This window comes from Ornithorhynchus anatinus, chromosome 3 (genome assembly GCF_004115215.2).
Source record: "Ornithorhynchus anatinus isolate Pmale09 chromosome 3, mOrnAna1.pri.v4, whole genome shotgun sequence".
NCBI lineage: Eukaryota > Metazoa > Chordata > Mammalia > Monotremata > Ornithorhynchidae > Ornithorhynchus > Ornithorhynchus anatinus.
Window position 1 is genome coordinate 103,040,770 of NC_041730.1, and position 16,313 is coordinate 103,057,082.

Sequence of the window (16,313 nt, forward strand, 5' to 3'; positions counted from 1 at the left end):
CCAAACCTAAAGCACTGAGGCTCAGATAAACAGGGAGGAAGGGACACGGAAAGAGCAAAATACTCACAACAGTGATAGTGAGATGGCACAGTAGCTGAGAAACAGTAATAACATGAAACCCAAAGCCACACCGATGTGTATCGCAGATGCCTGAAATGGTGGAGATTAGAACCTTCTATTGGGAGGCACTTTATCATTTTCTTTGTAATTGCATCAGCTCCTTTCTTGGCTTCTCCTCATTGACAATACGCAGGTGGAGAGTAATGGTGTTTGCCTCCAGGAAATTAAAGACTATCAGTAACTGAATTAGTCATCAGCACTTTCTACTCTTATTGGGCTTGAACTATTATCAGATTTGGGTGGGGGAGGAGATAGAAACGAACCACAGAAAACAATTCTGTGCCTTTCCTAGCTGTCCTTTTCTGTGGTATTTGCAATTTTTAACTTTTTTCTTTTCTTCCGCTGTTGAAATACATTGAACCAGACTTCGACTTGATCATCTGGGTCTAAAACCTCCTGCTTACAAGAGTTTTCTGAATTTCACCCAGCATCTTCCCATGAAGCCCTGAGTTTCTGAAGCAGGGATTGTGAATTGGCTTTACTAGGGCCCTTATATTCAGAAAGATTAGAATTGCTTCAGGGGATAACCCCACCCCTGTATGGAACTCAACAGAACTCCATCTATTTATTGTAATACAAAATAAAAGGTCTTCCATCTTTTCCTACCTCAGTAATATCTCCCTTCTGCCACAGATCATCTATATCATTTTCATTCTAAGCCCCGGTAGAGGAGTGTGCCGTGGCTCGGAGCAAGTCACGAGCACTGTAATCAACTCTGCAAGGTACTTTTTCCAACAGGAACCAATGGGTACCAAAGCTCATCTGTCATTCTCTATGGGACATTCACTCAAATAAGTTACCCTGATATGGGCATGCTCCAAACTTCCACCTCTTAAACTCCCTTCCCTCCTGTACCCTCACCCAGCTCTTGCCATGACAGCTGGGAGAAATGTTCAGTACAGTGTAGTGGATAGAGCACAGGCCTGGGAGTCAGAAGGTCATGGGTTCTAATCTTGACTCCGCTGCTTGTCTGCTGGGTGACCTTGGACAAATCACTTCACTTCTCTGGGCCTCAGTTACCTCATCTGGAAAATGAGGATTAAGACTGTGAGCCCCACACAGGGCAGGGACTGTGTCCAACCTGATTATTTTGTGTCTGCCCCAGTGCTTAGTATAGTGCTCGGCACTCAGTAAGCGCTTAACATATACTATTATTATTATTATGTTCAGCTCACAAAAGTTTGAAAATTTCACAAATGACCTTCCAAGCTAAAATATCACTCTCCCTTGGTTTACCCTGACCCTTAGGAAAGCCAGTCCAAAGAAAATTGCTTCACAGCTTTATCTTTAGGGTTGTTATGTCATGATTTATATAACTTCATCACTTCGGTTTAGAAAAAAAGCAAGCTAGAAAAAGTAAGCATTTCTCTTCAATCCTTTCAGGCGTACAAGATTAAAATTGAATAATTAATTGAATTTAATGAATTTGTGCTATAATTGCACTGAAAACTCATTGCCAACTTTTGAAAATTATTTATTTCATTCACAGGCTCCTGGATACAGAAATTTCCACACATTTTTAGTCAGGACTGACAATACATTCAACGCTAACATTTTATACTCACTGACACAAATACGGTGAATATATTAGCTGGATTTTACAATATAGATCTAAAATGAAAACTTCAGAAAAATGAACAAAAGAGGCTCCTTTAATCTGGCTGCATGAGGCAAACTGAACTCACAGTAATACCGAACGCAGCAAACTCTTACTCTTCCAAAATGTTCTCAACAGGTACGCATATTTGTGGTGACGGCACTAAGGAATTGAGAAACACATCTACTAATGCTCAGCTCTAGCTAAGCCCAAATACAATCACCATGTTTTAAGGACACAGGCCAAGGACTGCAGCAGGCGAGCACAAGAGAGGATGAATCTGCTGGTGCTCTCCCTCTCTGATTCTCTGTGCTCTACTGGAGGTGGGGTTCATATCTCATAGTTTCTGAACTTCCTCAGAAGTTCTGAAGGGGTGTCACCAGACCAGCGGAAACGCAGGTGCCAGCAGTTTACATCTGGAAAGCCTTGGCAAAAGAGAAAAAACGTTGAAATCAGAGATAGGACACAAAAGAGCACAATTCTGAGAGGCACATTAGCTTCACAGAGAAGCAGCGTGGCTCAGGGGAAAGAGCACGGGCTTGGGAGTCAGAGGTCATGGGTTCTAATCCAGGCACCGCCACTTGTCAGCTGTGTGACTTTGGGAAAGTCACTTAACTTCTCTGTGCCTCAGTTACCTCATCTGTAAAATGGAGATTCAGACTATGAGCTCCACATGGGACAACCTGATTAACTTCTATCCCCCTCAGTGCCTAGAACAGTGCTTGGTATATAGTAAGCACTTAACAAATACCATCAGTATTATTATTCATTAGAAAAGTGAAAAACATCCCAACTCTAGGCAAGAATGAACGCTTGTTTTGTCTTATGCCCTCGAGTCATTATCGACCCATAGCGACACCATGGACACATCTCTCCCAGTATGCCCTGCTCTCCATCTGCAATCGTTCTGATAGTGTATCCATAGAGTTTTCTTGGTAAAAATACAGAAGTGGTTTACCATTGCCGCCTTCCGCACTGTAAACTCGAGTCTCCGCCCTCGACTCTCTTCCCTGCAGCTGATGCCCAGCAAAGGTGAGTTTTGACTTGTAGCAGATTGCCTTCCACTGCTAGCTGCTGCCCAAGTTAGGAATGGAATGGGTAGGCCTCTGTTTGACTCTCCCTCCAATAGCTGAGACTGGTAGAGTACTGGAAATTCTCGAGGCGCGACCCTGAGAGGGGAAGAATGACAGCTAGGGCTGCTAAATTCACCTCTCTCTACTTGGCTAGAAGAAATTCACTCCCCCAAGATGAATCGTTATTGTTTTATTGTACTCTCCCAAGGGCTAGTACAGGGCTCTGCACACAGTAAGCACTCAATAAATATGACTGGATGAATGAATGAACGAATGAATCTTCCTCCAGTTATGGAAAAGAAACATGAAGAGCATGCCAAACTGTTGCTTACTAGCTCTTCAGGAGCCCTCAACTCAGAGGTCCATATTCTCATTCCGAATTTTTTGGCATTCCTCATCGGGTCCATTTCAGAATCAGTTCTGTGGACCAACAGAGAATGAGAGGGAGCGAAGGCAAGGAGTGGACAAAGAGGAGCATAGCGAGACAAAGTGCAATAAACTGAGGATTTGGTGGGCTATTTAGTTACCCTACAAATAAGATTTAATCAGCTTGTTGTTGTTTTTTCCCTCTGGAATGAAACTGCTATTGGAGGGCATTTTGATGGCCACTGAGCTTGGCAGAATTGCTAAATTCCCACCACCCATATGCCACCCTCAAAAGCTGGTCTTGTCCCACTAAGCATCACACAAACCCAAGGATATCTGGGCGAAGGACACCTTCAGAGTTACACCTGGTGAAAGAATGGTTCCCGACCTCCCCAGCGTAAAGCTATGGATACACAACAAACTCATTTGGTGCTTGGAAAGGGTTAAAGAAGAAGAAGCTGGAAAGTGATAGACAAGAAATATCTCTGGCCCTTATCAAAAATTATGTGAAAGTGTAAGAAAAAAAGCAGCAAGGTGTAGCGGATAGAGCACGAGGCTGGGAGGCAGAAGGTCATGGATTCTAATCCTGGCTCTACCACTTATCTGCTGTGTGACCCTGGGCAAGTCACTTCACTGGACCTCAAGCCCCTCATTTGTGAAATGGGGATTGAGACTGTGAGCCCGATGTGGGACAGGCACTGCATCCAACCTGATTTGCTTGTAGCCACCCCAGTGCTTAGGAGAGTGTGTGGCATATAGTAAGTGTTTAACAAATACCAAAATTATTATTATTATTATTATAAAACAAAATTACAAATGGTTGCTGTTTTGTTTAAACTATATTAGTCTTCTAAAAAGCATTTGAAAATATATTATTAAGCCTAACCTCTCACAGAATTTCATAATTCCCCTTTATCCTCCTATCTGCTTACCAAAACTGAGAGTGTTTAAACAACCTCGTTCTCCAAAATTCCATCTCTCCATCCATGTGATCAGTTTGTTACACTGTAACCATTTCTAGTTAATAAGACTGATGCAATCAGCCCAAGATTTTTATTTCCCCACAGAATAAAGGGGACAAACATTCCTGAAGTCCCCAGACTAATTACAAAGGAAACCCGTCTACATGTATTCACCCAGTAGATGTTTTAGGTCTGTTTGCAAAAGAGTACCCTGGAACAAGAAGTCTAAACATTTTTACACATTTCTACACAACCTGTGCAAACTCTGTTCAAAGGGCCCAATTCTGACATTGTTACGCCATATCCTGGACGGTCAACAAACATGGCTTTGAAGGCCAGCAAAAGGAAGTAATCATCCTATCAAGGACGTGCTGGTAGGAATGTCCAAAGTTCAGAATCTGAGGTCCACTAAAAGATCAGGTTCAGGTTGGAGACTATCCAAGTCCGCTACACTGTAAGCTTCTAGACTGTAAGCTCATGGTGGACAGGGAATGTAGCTACCAACTCTGTTGGACTCTACTCTTCTAAGTGCTTAGTGCAGTGTTCTGCACACAGTAAGCACTCAATAAATATGATTGATTGATCAATACCCAGGAGAACTGAGAGGCCTGCTAATTTGGGCGCGGGAAGGACTTCGAGATCAGCCTAGCCTCATCTCTCCCCTGCCACTGCAGCTCCCAGAAGAGAAGCAGAACTGCCCACCAGGGATCCCCCATTTTCTTCCCACTCTCATTAGTCACCCGCAGAACATCAAGGTTATTTGCCGGCATCGCTGACCTTTGCTGGAAGGAACTAATCCCATCCACTCCCAATCACTTTCTTCCTCCCTGCCGCTGTCAGCCTGCAGCTAGTGTAGCCTTACCATCTGCTTTCTCTGCTTCCTGACCTCATCCCATGAAACCCTATTCTTTCTCTTGCAGGAGGTGGAAGGCTGAGGTCAGAGAGGGCTACAGAGACTGCAGCAGGAGTTAATCGCCCTAGGCAGAGAAAGGCTGACCACTCAATCTTTCTCCAGCTAACTTTTCACTGGGCCTTACTCTCATCTCTCCCCTACACCAACCTCTTCTCATGCCCTCTCCTACCTACAATGCCCTCCTCTCTCATATCCAACTCACCACAGCGCTACTCATCCATCACCTCCAGGAAGCCTGACCCAATTAATTTCTCTTTTCCTCACTTTAAATCCCCCAACGACCATGGTACCACTTTCACACCACCTAATCAATCCACCATATCAACCTAAGCTCGTTAAGTACTATTATACTCTTGTCTTATGCTGTTGAGTCATCTTCGACCCACAGAAACGCCATGATCACATCTCTCCCAGCACGCCCCACCTCCATCTGCAATCGCTCTGGTAGTGTATCCATAGAATTTTCTTGGTAAAAATATGGAAGTGGTTTACCGTTGCCTCCTGCAATGCAGTAAAGTTAAATCTTTGCCCCTGATTCTCTCCCATGCCGCTACTGTCCAGCACAGGTGAGTTCTGACTTGTAGCAGATTGCATCCACTTGCTAGCCACGGCCCAAGCTAGGAATGGAATGGTTAGGCCTCTGCCTGACTCTCCCTCCTGTAGTCGACACTGGTAGAGCACTGGGAACTCTCCAGGTGTGACCCTGAGGGGGGACTATTATATTCGCAACCCCCCATATCACTTAAATACATATTTTAAATATTCTATTACTTCTTCTATTACTTGTGTAATATTCTATTACTTGTGTCTCTCTCACTTGCTAGATTAAAAGATCAATGAAGTCCAAGATTACATATAATAATAATTATTATTATATTATTATATGTAATTATATAACCCCCTTCCCCGCCCCACAGCACTTGTGTATATATGAACATATTTATTATTATATTTATTTATTAATGATGTGTATATATCTATAATTCTATGTATTTGTTTTGATGCCATTGATGCCTGTCTACTTGTTTTGTTTCATTGTCTGTCTCTCCCCTTCTAGACTGTGAGCCCGTTGTTGGGTGGGGATTGTCTCTATCTGTTGCCGAATTGTACTTTCCAAGTGCTTAGTACAGTGCTCTGCACAGAGTAAGTGCTCAATAAATATGATTGAATCAATGAATGAATAATAATGATGGAAATTGTTAAGTGCTTACTATATGCCAAGCACTATTCTAAGATAATCAGATTGCCCCACGTGGGGCTCACAGACTTAATCCCCATTTTACATATGAGGTAACTGAGGTACAGAGAAGTAAAGTGACTTGCCCAAAGTCACAGAACTGATAAGTGGCAGAGCAGAATTGGAACCCACGATCTCTGACTCCCAAGCCTGGGCTCTTTCCACTAAGCCACACTGCGATAGACATGAAAATCATGTCGAACATAGTTCCTGTCCTACATAGGGCTCCAAGTCTAATTAGGAGGAAGAATGGCATTGAATGGCAGCCTCTAGACTGTAAACTCACTGGGGGCAAGAAATGTATCTGTTATATTGTACTTTCCCAAGCGATTAATACAGTGCTCTGCACACAGTAAATGCACAATAAATATGATAGACTGATTTTACAGATGAGGAAACTAAAGCAGAGAGTTATTAAATTATTTTCCTAAGGTTACTCAGCAGGTGAGTGACAGGAATCCTCTGATTCCTAAGGTCATGTTCTTTACACTATGTCAAACTGATTCTCAGAGAGGAAAATATTTCATAAAATATTAGCTCTTTCTAAAAGTTTCAATTTTTAAAAATCCACTGTACTAATTTATTGTACTCTCTTAAGCACTTAATACAGTGCTCTGCAATCAGAAGGAACTCAATCAATATTGTAAATTTCTTGATTCAGATCTTGGTTCCAGTGAATATTCAGGTAAACAAAGGCCCAGAAAGGTAAAAGATTGAGGAGGAAAGATCCCCAGGGATGATGTTAAATCGCCTATGTTAGAAAGTGGGTAACTTTGCATATGGGAGAGGGAGAGAGGAAAAGAAACAGAGGGAGAGAAGGAGGAAGAAAAAGGAAGACAGAGAGAGGGAGGGAGAGAAATGCAGAGAAAGAAAGATAGAGAGAAAAAGGGAAACAATGTTGCCTAGTGGTCAGATCATAGGACTGGCAGTCAGAAACCCTGGCTTCTAATCCCAGCTCTGCAACTTGCCTGCTGGGTGACAGCGCAAGTTACTTAACTTCTCTGGGCCTCGGTTTCCTCATATGTAAAATGGGGTGTAATAGCTGTTCTCCCTTCCCCTCAGACTGTGAGCCCCATGTGGGACTGAGAAAGCATCCAATTTGATTGTATTGTGCCTACTCCGGTGCTTAGCATAATGCTTAGTACATAGTGTTTAAGCAGTATTAATACTATTTCTGTTATTACAGGGAAAGAGAGGAAGAAAAATGGGGGAAGGGAGAGAAAAAAAGGGAAAGGGGAGGAAGGAAGAGGGGCTCTGTGTGTGTGTGTGTGTGTGTGTGTAAGAAGAGATGACAATAGAAGGCAGAGAATAAAAAGTTAAAAGGAGCAATGTTTTTATGGTATTTGTTAAGCACATGCCAGAAACTATACTAAGAACTGGGGTAGATAAAGCTAATCAGGTTGGATACAGTCCACGTTCCACAGAGGGCTCACAGCCTTAATCCCCATTTTACAGATGAGTAACTGAAGCCCAGAGAAGTTAGGTGACTCACCCAATGTCACACAGTGGACAAGTGGCTGAGCCAGGATTAGAAGGCAGGTCCTTCTGACTCCCAGGTCCGTGGTCTATCTCAATTTTCTTAAATTTTCTTCCTTGCACCTGGCCACTGGGACAAAAAACTACTAAGAGTATGAGAACAGCTTTTGTAATTGAGGTAGGCCTTGGAAAATGCAAGGGACTGGAAGCATTTGCATAAGAGGGCCCTAAGTAAAATAAGATGGAAAACACTGATATTGAGTATGGGGAAAACAGGTTCAAGAAATATAGAGATACCTAAAAAAGTTTAAAAGTATACTCATTAAATGCAAGTCTTGGAACTGTGGACTTTCAAACCCAAACCTGTGAGTCTGAGGACAGAGGAAAGGACCGTGGGAGAGGGAGGTAAGATTCTCAGTTATACTCATCCCTGAGATTAAGGTTTAGAAGTGTTATAGTTTGGTGGTGGGGGCATGTCAGGGTGGCTCTTAAAAAATCTTCTCCCCTAATTTATCAACTCCTTCCTCAGTTGCTCTGGTTCCTACTGTTAACTCTTTACATTTATGGATTATTTACACTGGGTGGTTTTCACAACCCTATTAACCAAGGGACTGTGATGCCATTCTTGAGTGTTCACCCCCAGAAAGATGGATGGATCCTAGTTCCCTGCTGTGGCCCCCAGGTGAGGGGGAGTCTACTGACCGACTATTGGCTTGGTGTCTCGATGAGGTCTGCAAAAGGTGCCTTCTTGAATGTCCCAAGCAGCAGCCATACAGAGGGTTCAGAGGCACACTGTTGTCTTTTCCATGATTTGTCCTACATTAATGATGGTGGAATTTCTTAAGTGCTTACTATATATCAAACACTGTGCCAGACACTGGGGTAAATACAAGATAATTAAGCTGTGTACCTGTCCCTCATCGGACTCACAGTCTAAGCAGCAAGGAGAACAGGCATCGAATTCCCATTTTACAGATGAGATAACTGAAGTAGAGAGAATTTAAGTGATTTGCCCAAGGTCACAGTGGAGGTATGTGGTGGAGCTGGGATTAGAACCCAGGTCCTCTGATTCCCAGGCCCATGGTCTTTCTACAAGGCCATGCTGTTCCTTCTCATATATATACGTACGTAAGTGCTGGGGGCATAAGGGTGGCATGAATAATGGACACTAATCAAATCAATCAATCAATCATATTTATCAATCATCATATGAGCACTTACTGTGTACAGAGCACTGTACTAAGCCCTTGGGAGAGTACAACACAACAATATAACACATACATTCTCTGCCCACAACGAGCTTACAGGCCAGAGGAGGAAACAGACATTAACATAAATAAGTAAATAATTGATGGATATATATATGGATGTATATAAATGCTGTGGGGCTTAGGGTTGGGGTGAATAAAGGGAGCAAGTCAGGGCAACGTAGAAGGGAATGGGAGAAAAGGAAATGAGGGTTAAGTCAGGGAAGGTCTCTTGGAGGAAGTGTGTTTTCAATAAGGCCTTGAAGGTGGGGAGAGTCTGTTGGATATGAAAAGGGAGAGCATTCCAGGCCAGACAGAGGACGTGGGCGAGAGGTCGGTGGCACGATAGATGAGATGGAGATTCAATGAGTAGTTGGCATTAGAGGAGCGAAATGTACAGGCTGGGTTGTAGCGGGAGAGTAGCAAGGTGAGGTAGGAGGGGGCAAGGTGATCCAGTGTTTTAAATCCAACTGTAAAGAGTTTCTGTTTGATGTAGAGGTGAATGGGCAACCACTGGAAGTTCTTGAGGAGTGGGGAAACGTGAACTGAACATTTTTGTAAAAAATGATCTGGGCAGCAGAGTGAAGTATGGATTGGAGTGGGGAAAGACAGGAAGCAGGGAGGTCAGCAAGGAGGCTGATGTAGTAATCAAGATGGGATAGGATAATAGGATAGGATAATACTATATAATTCAAGTGCAAGGGTGATGCAGAAGGGAAAGGGAGTAGAGGAATTGAGGGCTTCATCAGAGAAGGTCTCTTGGAGACGTGATTTAACAACGCTTTGATGTTGGGTAGAGTGATGATCTGTCGAATTTGAAGGGGGAGGGAGTTCCAGGCAAGAGGCAGGACATGGGTGAGGGGTCTGCGGCAAGATAGATGAGGTCAAGGGGTACAGCGAGTAGGCTGACGTTAGACGAGCAAAGGGAGCAAGCAGGGTTGTAGTAGGAAATCAGTGAGGTACCTCCTACTCATTGCAAAAGGCATAGGCGGAGGATTAACTAGTGTGTGTGTATCCTAGATATTTGCATTCTCAAGGAAGTGTGCTGTTGAAGCTGGCAATAGCAACATCAGCAGGGAGCTGCCTCTGGCTCCTCCCTCTTCATTTCCTGCCATTTCCCGCAACCTGCCTGCCAGGGCTCCTGGTCCTACAAAAGAGAATTGTGCACCTATCAGGTGCCACTGCCTCCATCCAACTTCCCAACCATCTGGCAGTGCACTGAGCAGATGCACTGTTCCTTCTTGCTGTCAGCCTCTGGCTCACATCCTCCCTCTCTTTTCTAGAACTACCTCTAGCTTCCAATTTGGCCGACCACCACTCTCTTCAACCTCAAAGTCCTACTAAAATCACATCTCCTCCAGGAAGCCTTACCTGACTAATCGCACAATTCTCCATCCTATTTTCCCTCCCTCCTGTGTCACCTATGCACTTGAGTCCTTACCCCCTAATCACTTGGGTACTTTTCCTATAACACTTATATACTTATCTTTATACTTGGTTGCTTTCCCTACTGTAATTTATTTGAGTGTCTGTCCAACACACTAGACTTTAAACAAATTGAGGACAGGGACTGTCTGTTAACACTATCTTTTCCCAAGTGCTTAGCATGGCACCCTGCACAGAGTAAGTGCTAAATAAATATGATTGATTGATTGAGTGAGTGAGTGATTTCCTATGATGTTTCTTCTAAGAAGACTGGAGCAGAGACCAGAGGAAAGAAGAACTCAAACTGGATTTGCCCTTACCCAATATGGACCAGGAGTGTCGGCTGGGGGTCCCAGTACAGTAGCCCAACCCCGAGGCTCAATCGTATTTACTGAATGCTTACTGTGTGCAGAGCACTGCACTGAGCACTTGCAAAAGTACAACAGAACAGAGTTGGTAGACACTCTCCCTGTTCATAATGAGCTTCTGGTCTAGAGAGGGAGACAGACATTAATATAAATTAATAAATGTAGGATATGTACAAAAGTGCCGTTGGGCCGGGGGAGGGGTAAATAAAATGTGCAAATTCAAGTGCAAGGGTGATGTAGAAGGGAGTGAGATAAGAGGAAATGAGGGCTTAGTCAGGAAAGGCCTCTTAGAGGAGACATGCTTTTAATAAGGCTTTGAAGGTGGGGAGAATGATTGCATGTCGTATATGAAGAGGGAGGGCGTTCCAGGCCAGAGGCAGGAGGTGGGCATGAGGTTGGTGGTGAGATGGATGTGATCGAGTAGGCTGTCATTTGGAGGAGTGACGTATGTGGGTTGGGTTGTAGTGGAAAATCAAAGGGTTAAGGTAGTAGGGGGCAAGGTGATTGAGTGCTTGAAAGCCAACGGTAAAGAGAAAACTGTTCCTCAGAACGGTGGAGGTGGCAGGAGAGGCAACCATGTTTTCTGGGCTCTACCTAATCGGAGCAGCTGCTCATCCCCCTAACAACTCAGTTAGGAGGGCTGCTGCAGGGCTGTTTTAAATGCCAACAAATTACCGTTTTTCCTTTGAGACATGGGAGTTGGGTACTGTTTGGCTACCCAGACCCTCCACTCCTCATTCAGTGGAACTTTTCTTTTTAATTTAATGGTATCTGTTAGGAGCTTACTATGTTCCAGTCACTGTATTAAGCCCTTGAGCAGATATAAGTTAATCAGGTTGGACACAGTCCATGTCTTACATGGGATCACAGTCTCAGTCCCCATTTTACAGATGAGGTAACCGAGGCCCAGAGAAGTGAAGTGACTCACCCAAGGCCACATAGACAGGTGGTACAGCTGGGATTAGAAACCGGGCCCTTCTGGCTCCCAGGCCCATGATCCAGCCACTAAGTAAAGCTGCTTCTAATCAGGCCGTGCTGATTCTCTGTAGCTTCCCTCTGCCAGCTAATCAGAGACCTGGCCATCTATGCCAATCAATCTGAAACTAGGAGAGGTTTATGCCTCTGAAGACTGAAAGTCCTTAATATGGAATAAATAGGTATGTTACCTATGCCCTTCTCTTCCTTCTCCCTATCTTCCCATCCTCCCCCTTATAAGAGGCAATTCAGGAGTTTGTGGTCCTCTGGTAAACAGATATCATCATCAATGATATTCACTGAGCGCTTCTTATGTGCACTTTGGAAAGTACAATACAACAGAGTTGGCAGACACATACCCGGCCCCACCACAAACTTACAGCCTAAAGGGAGAGAGAGACATTAATAAAAATAATTTGTAATGATTCCCCTGCTACAGAAAACACCTCAAAATCTTCCTCAGGAAAAGGCAAATACTATGAGTAGGAAATTGCCTTCTGGTTTCCCTGGAGACAGTAGTTTCAGAATGGTCCCTGAAAATTTAATAAACAAATAAGGAACACAAAGAGATGGCTATGATGATTGGGTGAGTCAGGCCCCTTCCAGATCAGCTCTTGGGCCATTTGGAATCTGAGGAATTAATCACCCGACTTACTTGGGGAATCTGGGTTGTGGGGAGTCAGAGGCTTCTCAAAGGATTCGGATTCTCTCTGCTCCACTCTCTCGGCTTCAAGTCCCTCTTTCTTGTTTGCTCTCGACTGGGCCCAATCCTCATTCACCTGGTTGTCTGTGTTTGCCGAGTCAGATGCTTCCAGCATCCTCTCTTTTTTGCTTCTGATGGCCCAATGCATCGACTAAAAATGTAAAAGCAATAACACATTCCAGAAACAAGAGAATCAGCATATATGCTCCATGCTGTTGCACTTTATATTTAATAAGCAATGAAAACAATGCAGTAGTCTGGTCCAAAACAGCCAAAATCACAGTATAATACCAAACATCAAATATTTGCCAGACAGTACCTAAAAGTGAGGAAGAAGAAAGATATTTCTCCACATCATGGTTTCTGGGGCAGAAAGCATAACAATGGGATTCAGTGGAGAGGAAGAGAGGAGCAAATAAGAAGGGTGAGAATTGAGCCATGCAAGCACACAGAATAAGTCACAAAGGTGCTGAACCATAGTCCCTGACATCATTCATTCACTCAAACGCATTTATTGAGGACTTACTGTTCAGAGCACTGTTCTAAGTGCTTGGAACATACAATTTGGCAACAGATAGAGACAATCCCTGCCCAACAACAGGCTCACAGTCTAAAAGGGGGAGACAGACAGCAAAACAAAATAATCCAAGCATTGGCTGTGAAAAACCAGGGTGCACAGTTTTAGGGGGTAAGGGGGAAATATTTCCTCCCACTGAAGAAAACAGTGGGAAGCAGCAGGGCCTAGTGGAGAGAGCATGGGTGTGGGAATCAGAAGACTCGGGTTTTAATCCTGCCTTGGCCATTTGTCTGCATTGTAACCTTGGGCAAGTCATTTCATTTTTCTGTGCCTCAGTTCCCTCACCTGTAAAATGGGCATTAAGACTATGAGCCTCATGTGAGACATGGACAGTGCCCAACCTGATTAGCTTGTATCTACCCCAGCTCTTGGTACACCTCTTGGCACCTAGAAAGCATTTAACAAATACTATATTTTTTAAAAACTAAAGGATACTTTCAAGAAAAGTGTTAGCACCAAGCTGTGGTAAATGGTGTCAAACTTGCCGAATCCTGGCAGAGGGATCTCTTCCACTTTGTCAAGATATTCCTTCCAAGTTTCATAGATGAAACAGCAAAATTTCTGGTGGTGACAGTCAAAATAATAGTTCCTCAATTATTTGAGAACTTCAGGCAAAAGTGGAAGATGAAGGGAAGAAATTTGGTCTGAATTATCCAGATAACTGCAGCTATGTAAAGAGAGTCTTCGAATGATTTCTTGGCTGCTTGGAGAAATGGAACAAGAGTAATATCTTTTAAAGCCCTTCTTGCTCACATTCCCCCAGCTCCCACCTGGAACTCCCTCACTGTCCCCTCTTCATATCTGATAGACCATCACTCTCCCCATCTTCAAAGTCCTAATAAAATCACATCGCCTCCAGGAAGGCATCTCTGACAAGTCTCTCATCTCTCCACCATATTTTCCCTCCCTTCTACATCACCTATGCATTTGAGTACTTAACCACCCCCCTTAGCACTTATGTTCATATTTGTTCATTCAATTGTATTAATTGAGTGTTTACTGTGTGCAAAGCACTGTACTAAGCTCTTGACAAATCCTAATACTTTGTGTAATTTATTTTAAAATCTGTTACAACAGAATAGAATGTATCCTTGAGGACAGGGATAGTTTCCACTAACTCCACCATATTCTTCCAGCTGTTATGATAATGATGATGATGGCATTTGTTAAGTGCTTCCTATGTGCCAAGCACTGTTCTAAGCACTGGGAGGGATACAAGGTAATCAGGTTGGCTCATTGGAAAGAGCCCGGGCTTTGGAGTCAGATGTCATGATTTCGAATCCCAGCTCTGCCACTTGTCAGCTGTGTGACTTTGGGCAAGTCACTTAACTTCTCTGTGCCTCAGTTACCTCATCTGTAAAATGGGGATTAAAACTGTGAGCCCCATGTGGGACAAGCTGATTCCCCTGTATTTACCCCAGCGCTTAGAACAGTGCTCGGCACATAGTAAGCGCTTAATGAATACCAACATTATTATTATTATTATTGTTCCACGTAGGGCTCACAGTCTTCATCCCTATTTTCCAGATGAGGGAACTGAGGCCCACAGAAGTGAAATGACTTGCCCAAGGTCACACAGCTGACAAGCAGCAAAGCCAAAATTAGAACCCATGACTTCTGATTCCCAAGCCTGGGCTCTTTCCACTGAGCCACGCTGGTCTGCACACAATATGTGTTCAATAGATAGCACTGATTGATTGACTGATCATAAGTCTCCCCATCAGCTCACTAATGAAGACAAAAATATATGAGGAAGTTTTCACTGATTTCTATGTAACCAAATTTGTGATTTGTAATGTGTCAGGTTTTTTTTATGTGCCATTCTTTACTTAAAATTGTTTTTGAAAGCCTATGACAATAGTCAAAAAAGAGGCCATTCACGTTTCCATTAGCATCAGAAGAGATCTGGATCAATGTTTGCAGATTGAAGCAATGTTTACTCAAATTTTGTCACACTGAAAGACAATTCAGTTGTTCAATCACATTTCAGGAGAAGAGAGCAGGAAAATATAAAGAGAAGGCTTAGGGTATCACTTTTGAAATATGAAATATGACATACGAATTAATGTCTGCCCTCCTCCCCTAGACTGTAAGCCCATCGTGGACAGGGAACGTAATTCTGCTAATTCTGTTGTATTGTGCTCTGCACATAGTAAGCTCTCAATAAATTCTACTGATTAATTTATTAAAAAGTGTGGAATCCCTTATCTAGCATATATACCATGATTATCTTGCATGATTGAGATGTCTCATACCTTCTCTTGGCCAGAATTATTTGGGACACATAACTGAATTAGAGTTTATAAAGACGGGGGAGGTCTAGGTGTCTCAGGACACTGGAATACAAACAGTAATCACTAGGGCAGAAAGTGCAAAAGAGGTTAATTATTAAATCTGACTTCAACTGTTACTGAATAGTGAGAAGACACGAAGAACTGAGTATGAATGTATTTCTGCTAGATGAGGACATAATTAACACTGATCTGTATGTTACCCATATATCTGTTTATTATTCTCAAGTAATCTTGATCAGATGCCAGATTCAGGTTGACTGTTTGGAATTTATTTTTATGGAGAGGAATACATTGTTTGTGAATGTTACTTTAATATAGAATAATGTGATTTTGATGGCGGGGACTGGGAAGAAGGAAGTCTGAAATCAGGATTTTATTCTGGGTTTTGCCACTAACTTAATAATAATAATAATAATGTTGGTATTTGTTAAGCGCTTACTATGTGCAGAGCACTGTTCTAAGCACTGGGGTAGACACAGGGGAATCAGGTTGTCCCACGTGGGGCTCACAGTCTTCATCCCCATTTTACAGATGAGGGAACTGAGGCACAGAGAAGTTAAGTGACTTGCCCACAGTCACACAGCTGACAAGTGGCAGAGCTGGGATTTGAACTCATGAGCCCTGACTCCAAAGCCCGTGCTCTTTCCACTGCGCCACGCTGCTTCTCGTAACTTGCTCTGTTACCTTAAGCAAGTCATGTAATCTCATTGTGGAACAATTTCCAAGGTAAAATTGTCATTAGGCAGGCAGAGCTCCTACCCAGGACCCCAGGCAGTTGGGAAGGGGAAATCATTTCTAGGCCACTTCTACCCTGACTTGCGACCATTTCTGCTCACCAAGGTGGCTGGAAGTAGCTTCAACGTAAGACTGTGAATGATGCCATGGCGGGGAGAGTAAATAAGCTCCCTTTACCTCCATCCCTATCAACACCTAGAGAAGGGAAGGGAGGAAATATAAGCCATTCTATGCTCCAGAAATAC

At 43.3% G+C, this 16,313-nt stretch overlaps 1 protein-coding gene across 1 annotated transcript in view; it reads right to left on the reverse strand.

Moving 5' to 3' along the window:
- Positions 1–1,573: 1,573 nt before the first annotated feature.
- Positions 1,574–16,313, reverse strand: part of DNAJC12 (DnaJ heat shock protein family (Hsp40) member C12) — a 34,665-nt gene continuing 19,925 nt past the window's right edge. Inside the window, exons 4-5 of the mRNA XM_029059839.2 lie at positions 12,415–12,613; positions 1,574–2,142 (exon numbers count right to left, since the gene is read on the reverse strand). Coding sequence (XP_028915672.1) covers positions 2,048–2,142; positions 12,415–12,613 — 294 coding nt within the window. The 3' untranslated portion in view covers positions 1,574–2,047. The remainder of the gene's footprint in view (positions 2,143–12,414; positions 12,614–16,313) is intronic.